Raw genomic sequence first — 11,345 nt, forward strand, 5'->3', positions numbered from 1 at the left:
TAGATAGATATTAGATTAGATATTAGATATATCAAAAATTAATTTTAGTTTATTTATCCAAATATATACTATATGTTATAAATTAATTCCAATCGAATAAATAAATTGAAATTTATTTTTGACATATTATAATAAGATAATATATAGTATATATTATATTATAATAAATTAATTTCTTTAATAAAATAATATATTGTAATTTCTGATATATTATAATAAACTGAAATTAATTTTTAATGAGAAATGCTAGCAACACTCTCTTTTGAACACTCTCTCAAACACTCACTCTTTTATTGGTTGAAACATGTGTGGGTCCTACAACTTTATGTGGGACCTATTTTCAAAGTGGTGGGCCCACACATGTTTCAACCAATAAGAAAGTGAGTGTTTGAGAGAGTGTTCAAAAGAGAGTGTTGCTAGCACTCCTCATTTTTAATATATTGTAATAAATTGAAATTAATTTTAAACATGTTGTATGTATTTAGATGAATATGTTGATGCTCTGTCTGTTCTGTATTATTGTCTAATGTTTGGCTAAAACATATAAAAGCAGCAAATGGTCAAAATGTGAATCTTGCAAGTTTGAAAAGAACAAAACAGGTATAAGCAAGATGTTAGATGGAATGTCATGACATCAACTCATGACATCGCGCCTGCAGAACTGAAAGGAAGATTCAGTTTGTACTTAACAGATACAGGATATTCACAGAATATTTTGTAATCCTATGTGGCGCATATTTAAAGGTCAAAAGAATAATTGAAGAATCAGATCAAAAGATTGAAGATTCAGGAAGAATCAGATCAGAAGATTGAAGATTCAGCAGTTTCTAATTTAGGAGATAAATTAGGAAACTCATGATTAAAAGACCTTATTTGTAGCAAAATATTTCTGCATATTTGTAACAGCAAGGAGTGCTGAGATTTGTAAGCCCAAATCCAATTGGGATCAGGTTATAAATAGAAAACTTTGTAACCTAGTTTAATAGAGAAAACCTTGTTTTTAACGATGTAGTCATTAGGGTTTCTATAGGTAGACCATCCAGGTTGTGGGATGGCTGCCATGTCCTTCTCAAAACCTGTAGGTTAGAGAAGTGATTGTCCTCACTCGAAACCTGTAGGTAAGAGTTGAATATTGTAAACTTGATTGAAGCTGTGAAGCAAGATCAAGTATGTGTTCATTGTTAATTGTGTAAATAGCTGTTGCAGGGTTGTAACAGTTAGGTATCACTAGGGAGTGAGCAGAGGTTCTCTTGTCTTGGATGGAGTTCTGAGATAAAGGTTCCATTGGGTAGTGACTAGGTAAACCAGAGGTTGTTTATCTGTAAACCAGAGGTTGTTTACATAAAATAGTACTACTGAGTACTGATAGTGAAATCTTCTTTCTGGCTTGGTAGCCCCCAGAGTAGGTAGTTAGACCGAACTGGATTAACAATTAACTATGTTATTTATCTTTAGCATTATTTGTTCGGTTATGAATGTTATGACTCTGTTTATAACATCAGGTTCAGAAGTGTTAGATGTTCCTAAACAGAACCATATAAAGATTATAATCTGGTTATGTCTACTGAACGTGTGTGATCCCAGGTCTTATTGACTCTTATTTAGGAGTAATTAATTAATGGGGGATCCTTCTATTCTGCTTATGCTACATTAATAACAGATCTGATGTCTTGACATCGGGATTGACATCCAAGTCTGTCATACCAGAATTTTCAATTGGTATCAGAGCAGGCATCCTGTCTGTTTCTGGATGAGATCCATAAGGGATAAATTCTGGTTGTGGTAAAAGTAGAAGAGTGTTTGAACAAAGAATATTCATATTGTATGATCCCTTGAAGTGGATGATGGACCTATATGATTAGACCTACCTGACCTAAGAGCTATGTTGCTGGAACAAGGAGTGCTAAATCCAAAGACTTCATGCGGGAGTGAAGAACTTGAATTTCAGAACTAATTCGACCGGTATCTATGGACAGAGGAGAACCGTTTCAAAACCTTCATGCGGGAGTGAAGATATTGATAAGGTAATCTCTGTATTTTTGGGAGTTTGTCAGGTCAGGATTTATGCAATATTAAATTTTTAATAAAATATTAAAATTAAATTTTTTAAAATAATATTTATCTGTTAGTAACTTATTTTTGAAAACACTTTTTTTTTTTGGAAAAAGTATACTTTTATTAATTTCCAAAAAACAGATAATACAAGCCGATCATATGATCCAGGCCCAATTCATCAAATACACTAATAACAAAACTTTAAATTATACTATCTCTACTAGCATTGATATGAATCTTTAACTTTTTAGCTAGAATGCTTCTACCTATGACACTCTCAGTAATCCTTCTAATAACATCAAGATTTGGACTTTTATTCTTGAAAATTATCCCATTCCTTTCTTGCCAAATGTGATATACCGTTTCAGCAAGATTGATTCTTAGAATTTCTCGACGCCACCCTTTTTTGGCTAACTCCTCTATAAGCCATCTTTTCTCTTTATCCCAATCTGCATCATGGCGTGTGTACCCATTCCAAGCAAGCATTCTATGCCATATGAAACCTGTAAAAGCACAGTCAAAGAAGAGGTGATTTAAGGATTCATACTGCAAGCAGAAACAGCAATATTTGTCATGAATTATCCCGATTTTCTCCAATCTATCCTTTGTGCCCAGCCTTCCCCACAGAGCCAACCATAAAATGAATTTAGCCCTTGGTCTTGCACGGTTTTGGTTGAACAAATGCTTCCAAGGGACCATAGTACTTTCTCCACAAATGCTTTTGTAAATAGCAGCAGTATCGAATATCTTAAATGCTTCAGCTTTCTCCCATGCCACATTATTCTGGGTGTATGCACAACATTTCAGAATACAATTCAACATCCAAGAGCTAGTGTGATTTCAGAAAACACATTTTTTTTTATTCAACATAATTTTAATAATATACTTACTTCATATACATATAGCGCTCGGTATCGAATCTATCGTCCTCTTTGATTCCATTCCGTTAGGTATTCGGAATGATTTTGTAAATAATAGGTTAGGTATACCTTTCTTTAGGTTCATGTAATTTGGGGCTAACTGGTTCCCCGTTTTGTACCGCTTATTTCTATATATATAATTCCCTATTAAAAAAAATATAATATCATATTACTTTATTATTAACATATAAAATTAATATTCAATGTTATAAATAATAAATTAAAAAAATTTAAGATTGAATTAGAAAATGTTAAATAAAATATAAAATAATATTCATAGAAATGATTTAAATAAAATTTATAATTAAATATAAAATATAATTAACAAATATATATTTCAGCAGCAATTTTTTTTAACCAAAAGAAAAAGATATCATAAATCAAAAAGAGAAAACAGGAAACACAAGAGAACAAAGCTAAGACCCCTCAATAATAAAACTTAAGTCTATAGATACCTTTCTTATCTAACAAGTAATCTCTATTAATATCTTGATCAAAATAATTAAACCAACAGATATAGTCTTGCACTATTGGTTTAATGCTTGTCTGAAAACGACGTAACTATAGTTTAAACTTTTTATGTGTGACAATTTTTAAAAAGTGATACTCCATGACTCACATATGACCTTTCATTTCACGCGGTACAGTATAAGAAAGAAATTTAAACCAAGAAACTTCGCAAGACTTTCTTTTGATCCAAATTTTAGTAATTCTATAAGAAAGTTTTGATTATATTTGAATGTTGTTTTCAAAGATGAATATAACATAATTTATTAATTTATCAATTTTGTTTTTAAGTATTTATTTAAATTGATGGAATGCGATAAAAACAATTAGAAAAATTATATTCCGGTAAAATATCTGAACCCAACTAAGATAAAAATTTTATGATATAAATTTTTCGTAATGACAGAATTCATATAAAACATCAAATTTTATAAAAAAAAATTCTATTGGTAAAAAATAAAATAAAAAGAAAATTAAAAAATCATATAAAACTAAAAGATAGGAAATGTTTTTAAATAATATATATATATATATATATATATATATATATATATATATATATATATATATATATATATATATATATATATATATATATATTATTTGTTGTCCAAAATTAACAGTCACGTTTGGCGAAAAAAAAAAACTAATGAAAGTGAGTTAGTAAAGTTGTCATTCTTTAATTTATAATATTTTTTTTTTAAAATAATAACAAGTGTCTCCAACACTTAATTATGTTAATAAATATTAAAATGTTGTGTTGAAAAAGTATACATTTAATTTTTTATTTCCAAAAATAATATCTTTAAGGCATTATTGTTAGCTTAACTATTTTTTTACCAACCCCCTTTAGAACCAACACATTTATTCTACAAATTGTGTTAAATATATAATTTATTCTAATAATTTAATAAGTGAAATACACATGACTGGTTGTTAAATAGTTTATAAACAAGTTTTTAATGATAATCTGATTTTTTTTTACAATTTTTATAAAATAAAAAATGAAAATTTCTTCACACACCTCCTAACCTTCTTGGCCACCCCTGGTGAATTTACCACAATACCCCTATTTTCGGAAGTTCATTTCCGAAAACGTACTTTTTTTGAAAAAAAAGTTGTTTTCGGAAATGTATCTCCGAAAAAGTGTTTTTTTTAATATAAAATATTGATTTCGGAGATGCATCTCCGAAATAAAGTTATTTTTCAGAATGGTGTTTTCGGAAGTTCATCTCCGAATTCACCCCCCTTGAGGAATTCGGAAATGTACTTCCGAAATATTGTCTGGACAGAAGAAAGATGAAAAACAAGAACGATTCGCTTTATTTAATCGGGTGAAGATTACATCGATCACATTACATAAGATTAAAGTTACATATTGTTAAACACGGGTAGGTGGGGATGAGTCAACATTTTGATAACGTCGTCCGCCGATCTTTGAAGTTTCGCGTCCAACTCGATCAGGCCCTTCGAAGAAAATCGGTCGAACGTTGTCCACATAACCGCTAAATCTTCGTCGTTCTTGATCTCAAAAGGTGTGAATTCAATGGCTCCCTCGTCGTTAAGCGATGGCGAGCGGTACTCGAGCTTGACAACCTTTCGATTCTCGGGATAGCGTAAAAGCGTGTTGAGCGACGTTATCAACTCCGCAAACGGCGTGTCGCGCGAGAAGCGAAATTGGAACAGCATCGGGTAGTCGGTGGTGAAGTAGACGAATGCTAGGTGGGGGTAGGTTTGTGTCATTTGTGTTTCTAGGTGTGAAGAGGATGAAGAAGAGTGTGTTGTATTCATAGACTTATTGGAGCAATGATGGCCCAACAAACCTTATCCTGCCTCAGGGGACTTTTCGGAAATGAACTTCCGAAAATAGGAGGCAGACAAGCATATTTCGGAAGTTCATTTCCGAATTATGCAGAAACAGACATAAATTTTGCATTTTGTTGATTGCTTAGTGTGTTGTGTAAATTGGACAAATGGAATTCAAAATAGACTTAAATTACACAATGATGACATAAAACATACTTATATTATATATGTATTGAATCGGTCCGATTTTACATGATAAACAACAATACATACAAAAATGATCATTACAAACAAAAACGATCCGGAACAAATTAAAATTCACCGAACCAATCGGTGGATCCTAAGTCCAAAATAGGTACGTTCTTCGACCGCTCTCTATTTTGCTCGCGCTCTTTGCTCATCATTTCTTCAAACTCCTCCATTCTCGAAACGAACGAATCCGGCCAAGTCTCCGCCTCATTTGAACGATGTGTCGTCCATTGACAAGAAGTAGCCGGTATAGGACAACCCGGTTTCAAAAACACTTGAACGAAGTGCCGCGATCGTAGATACCCGATGCATATGATGCGGCCCGACGCGTCCAACGGCGGTCGACTATGAAGTGGAAAGAAAGTCTCACTTAGTCCAAACCTCGTCAAATTGACGCACACCATATCATATGCACTTGCTATTAGATGACACATCTCGGGGAATGACATCCACTTCGAAACCGGAGCGATACCGGTAAGTGATAGAACAAGTGCATCATGAATTTTCGCAAACTTTTCTTGATTTTCATATAGTCGGCCGTAGATGTCCCGATACGAAGTCAACTCCGCAATGAGTTCCCGTCGGACTAAAGTGTGATTATTTTCCCCTTTACCGAGCAAACCCGCAACGGCCCGATATCCACAATTGCCGTCGCCTCCAACATCAACGATGTTATCGATATATTTGTGCATAAAAAGTGGCATCTCATCAATGTAGACAATCGGTGATTTTTTGATCGGCGGAGGTGGCTTCGAAATACGGGCTCCTTTGTTACCACTACACTTGGACTTCGGTGTCGATGAATCCGGGAATGATGCATCAACATGTTCAAAGTAGGATGGAGATCGTTTTTTTGATGTGTCTTCTTGTGTAACTTTGGACTTTTTCGGTGCACCTTTCGTTTTAACCGGTTGAGATGGCGGTTTCAAATCGGTGGTCTCCGGAAATGCAATTTTCCGCAATTGTTCTTTTATGTGCATTTTGGTGGTGTCATCTGTCGCTACCCGCGAAAATTAACAGAGTCGCCACTAACATATTTATCCTGAAAAGGAAGGGAATGCCAGCAAACCACAAAACAAAACAACGGTCTCACGACCAGAGAAAAAGGGTAAGGGAGTCGGTTACGCGAGGGGAAGGTGCTAGCACCCCTCGTGCCCATCGTACTCGATGGTATCCACGCTTGTGTCTAAAACTATGGGTGTGTAACAAATCTACGCTAATCTGGACTAAAATGAATGCAGAATGTAGGGAAAAGAAAGGATTATGCTCGCACGGGCCCTACCCCGCTGCCTACGTATCTGTTTTGCAGAATCAGAGCTACCGTAGCTCGGCTAACTAATTTCTGTTTGTTTTGTGTTTTTTAGGTGAACGAGTTACATTCACACTCCGCTGCTCGACCTTTGGAGACTTATGCTGGGAATGGAGCGGAAATAACAAGCTCTTAAGAAAAGAAAATCAAAGAGTGTGGTTTGTGTTTTAAAGAATGCATGAGGAAGACCTAAGCTAAAGAGGGAAAGCTTGCTACCTAATGTTATCATACAAAGGGTACAAGTCTAAACTAAACTAACAACCTACGAGGGAAAAGGCGAAAGCAAACAATGAGCATACAAACGAGCATCCGCTCGTAAAGCAAACAAACCAACGGTACTGACCGAGTGGTAGAAAAGCGGTCCCGCCATAGCCAAGGGAGCAACTCAACCCAAGTCAACCAAGCATTAGACCTCGTGAAAATGATCGGGCCATAGACAAGAGGGCGGACCCCTCTCAGCAACCAAGCCGTCACGGATCGTAAAGGAAAACGGTGCGTGCGTACACCGAGCATCAACGTCGAGCGACGCGAGCTATAGGAAAGGCGGGGGTCCGACTACATGAACCCTTTTCCTGACATACTCGATAACAAGATCTTGTGCAGGTTCAGAAGCGAGTCACGCGTAGCGTGCGCATACTGAACAGACTCGATGAGACTAGGCGGGGGTTGATTGCTAACCCTTTCCGCATGCCTTCTATGAGGACTTAACGGAGTGCCATATAGGACTTATTACACCGTGACTCCCTGCCGCAAAGCACAAATATAAACACACCAACAAAAACAGAGCCTCTTTCGAGGGCTTGGCCAGATGCATGTCTAGGTCCTACTTCTCATGTTAAAGGATGATGCGAGAAAGCGATAAAGTGCAAGAGAACTAAAATGAAATGGGAGACAATACCGAACGGATAGCAAATCCGCAATGAGCTAGCAAGCGTAAGCAGAGAAGAAACTTCACGTAATCTAACATCCATCAAAGCCAGGAGTCCAACATAAGCGTCAAAGCGATGCGGTGTGAAAATAAATCACAACCGCTATGTGGTGCGTGTAAAACACAACCACACAAGCAACCTGCAAGAAATACAATCCAGACAATACAGGAATATACATCTCAATGAATGAGAGATCAGATGAATCACATCGGGAATAAGTTCGTGTCTCACAAATAAAGTGGAACACGATGCAAATCAATCGCACCGAAAGCGAATTCGTGTCCCACAAGTAAAGTGGAACACGAAGCAAGTCGAATCGCAATCAAAGGCTCTCTCGAAGTACCTCGCACATCTCAACACCCAAATCAGTAATAACAAGGAGGCATGCACCCGCCAACCATAAAAAATAAGAGAAATTAAATTCTAAACAAATCCTAAACCAAAGTTTAAAAAGTTTAAATTGTTTTTCATGGCATTTTCATTTAAAAATAGAACAAAACTATGTAACAAAGCATTTAAATTCTAACAAGCAAAATATACATGTTTTTGATTATTTTTTTATAAAATATAGAAAAACAAAATCTAATTCTAACTAGAAAAGATTACATGTTTTTATTCATTTTATCAATCAAAAATTAACAAAACTCAATGATTCTATATTCTATTATCATGTCAAAATATAACAAAAATATCAACGATTTCATGCTTTTATTATACTAACAATATTAGAAAACAATGTGGTAAAAAAAACTAAGTGAACTATGTAAGATCAAGTACACAGGGGGTTCAATGTGAAATCAGGTGGTGCTGGCAAAGGTAAGGGCGCAGGCCCATCAGAATGGCCCAAGGTGAGTGTTTTTGTTCAGTTTTTGTGACAATAAGTAGTGCAACATGGGCTCAGAGGGGGTGCGGTCAGCATTTGTGTATGAAGGCCCAGGGATACAAATGAATCCTAATTACTCCTAATTAAACTCAACTAATTCTAATCAAATCTAATTAACACTGGTGCTGATTGAGATTAGGTGAAAGAGGAATTAGGTTAAATGCTAACGTGGCCAATGGAGTTCTGGTTCTCTTTCTCCCTCAACGAGACTCGCGGCGGAGGAATCACCCATCTCCGGCCAAAAATCCGTAACCACCACCGATTCTCCTTCGTCTTACTCCTTATCGGTTCTAACATCTCTCCGCTGACCTCTTATATCTAATCATCACATGACGGAACACGACCTAAATCGCAAGAAGAACATAGAAACACTACTTGCAATCTATGAGATACATACTCTGTACTACTCGGAGTTACAAGGAAGATAAAGATTGGACAAGTTTCAAGGCTTACCTGCCAGAGTTCCGGCGCATCCTCGACGGTGACGACAAACGCAGAAGGCCGGAAGTATTTAGGCAATAACACGCATCCGAAGCACCTTTTCCTCCTCTACTCTTTCGTCTCTTCTTCCGCTGTGTGTTCTTTCTGAGTTGTTGTCGATTGATGTTGATGAATTCGTGATGAAGAATTATGTGTTGAAGGTAATAACGATGCTGAGCAGTGATGATCATTGTGAAGCTACGGTTCTTGCGGTTTCAAAGCAGTAAGACGAAGACGAATACGATGCCGTTACGATGTTGTTACGATGTTGATGCGAGGCAATTCAGAGAGTGTTCCGAGAGAGATTTTTGTTTTTGGTTCTGGATTTTCTGTTCTGATTTTCTGCAGGTGAATCGAGATTGAAGTTGTGTTTGAAGATTGATGAAGTGTTGAGAGGTTCGATTGAAGGTCGAGGTGTGGTGATGAGAAACGGTTATCGAAATTGAAGAGGAATCCAGAGTTTCTTGTTGAAGGATCAAGAGTGTTGACGATTCTTGATGATTGAAGAGCGATGGTTGATGATTGGTGCGTTGATGAAGATGAAAGGTTCTGAACTGGTTATGAAGATCGAAGAATCAAAGATGATGAAGATGATGAATCCAGGTCCAGAGCCAAGAGAGTTTGTTACGTATTTGTTATGAGGTGAGTCCTTTTTCTGTTATTGAATTTTGTTCTGGAATTTTCTGTTGAAGATTGAAGATTGATGAATGATGTTATGATATTGAAGATCGAGAGAGAGGTTGAATGGAATTGATGAAAATTCCCAGGTTCCCTGAGAATGAGGGAGATGATCAAGGTGATGTATCAAGGTTCCAGCGTGAATTCAGAGAGAGAGAGATCAAAGTTTGTTACAGGTTTGTTTGAAGTTCGTTACGACTCTCTCCCCCTTTCCCCTTCTGAGTCTTCCTGAGTTTTTGTTGTTGTTATTCTCTTATCTTCATCCGAACCGGTTCATCATGATGCAGGGTACCTCACTTGTGACTTGGCTTGTGGAACTTTTGTGCAACACGGTTTCAAGCTTGGATCAGTTTCATTGTGTCGGTTCTTTAGTGCAAGGCGGTTTATTTCTTGTAAGAGCTTGTGTAGAAGACTCACCTAGGATCCAAGTAGAAGTTGAATGTAAATCTTTTGTGCCTTGTAGCATTTTGTAAGAACTTTATTCCAAGATTTGCTTATTTATAATACTTGATGTCTTATGAACACTTGCAACAATTATAACTTTGGTAACACTCAAGAAGATTTTCGAATCTGAAGATGTAATATGAAATTTTTATGACAAACGATGATCTTTGCAAATTCGATAGTATCGTCCAAACATTGCAAGCAACATGAAACCTTGGGTATTTGAATTAATGGATCTTCCAACTTGCACGTTGAGAACTTTGAACTATATCACTTGATTAATTTGAACACATTGAATGTTTTTTTTTAAAGGATTCTGAATAGAATTTTAGACTTTATATGAAACCTTTACCTCAACTAGCCCCCTAGCCCCTTGAAGTGAGCTAAATGATTCCATATGATTTCCTTTAGTTGCAACTTGAAGAAGAAGTCCATGAATCAACCATATTTCATGTTTCAACGCGCACAAAAGAACCGATAGAAACAAACTTGAACGAAGATGAGAGACCCTTTATTATTTTTGTCTTGATTTTCGAACGACGAAATAAATGTCGTTGATAACTTATAGCACGGTGAAAGAGGGCAAATTTTGGGGTGCAACAGCTGCCCCTATTCAAACTTCTTGAACCTGACGAGTGAGAAACGAAAGTTTCGAACCGTTGAGGTGGAAGGAGATTGAATACCAGAATGAACTCGAAAATTTGCACTCTTGATCAATAGAAGATTCCATCTTGCAATAAGAAGGAATGTACCACCCCGCAAGCAGGGAGAAAAAACTTCAATCGATCTAGATAATAAATATGTTCCAACTTGTGATAAGAAGGAACGGGCACCCACAGGCAGGGGAAACACTTCAATTGATCTGGGCATCAAGAGAAGGAACATCTCGGCTGATCTGAGTATCAGGCGTAGCAGATGTCTCCGAACTTGCATCGGGATAGATGTCTTAGGTCGATCTGGGAATCGAGGGAGATACATCGGTTGAATCGGACATCAACGGGTAATAGGTATCTCTGATCTGGGAATCATGATCTGGGAATCTGGGCAGACATCTCTTCTGATGCAATTAAATCATCAGGTAGATA

The 11,345-nt window shown here is 36.4% G+C and overlaps 1 protein-coding gene across 1 annotated transcript; it reads right to left on the bottom strand.

Moving 5' to 3' along the window:
- Positions 1-2,256: 2,256 nt before the first annotated feature.
- LOC131622277 (uncharacterized) lies at positions 2,257-2,754 on the bottom strand. Its single transcript, XM_058893302.1, has one exon. It carries the CDS (start codon positions 2,752-2,754, stop codon positions 2,257-2,259), a length of 498 nt encoding a protein of 165 aa, XP_058749285.1.
- Positions 2,755-11,345: the final 8,591 nt, after the last annotated feature.

This window comes from Vicia villosa, unplaced genomic scaffold (assembly GCF_029867415.1).
Source record: "Vicia villosa cultivar HV-30 ecotype Madison, WI unplaced genomic scaffold, Vvil1.0 ctg.000029F_1_1_1, whole genome shotgun sequence".
Classification (NCBI taxonomy): Eukaryota; Viridiplantae; Streptophyta; class Magnoliopsida; order Fabales; family Fabaceae; genus Vicia; species Vicia villosa.

Coding starts and splice junctions, on each gene's coding strand:
- LOC131622277 (XM_058893302.1), bottom strand. CDS start 2,754: ATGGTCCCTTGGAAGCATTTGTTCAACCAAAACCGTGCAAGACCAAGG.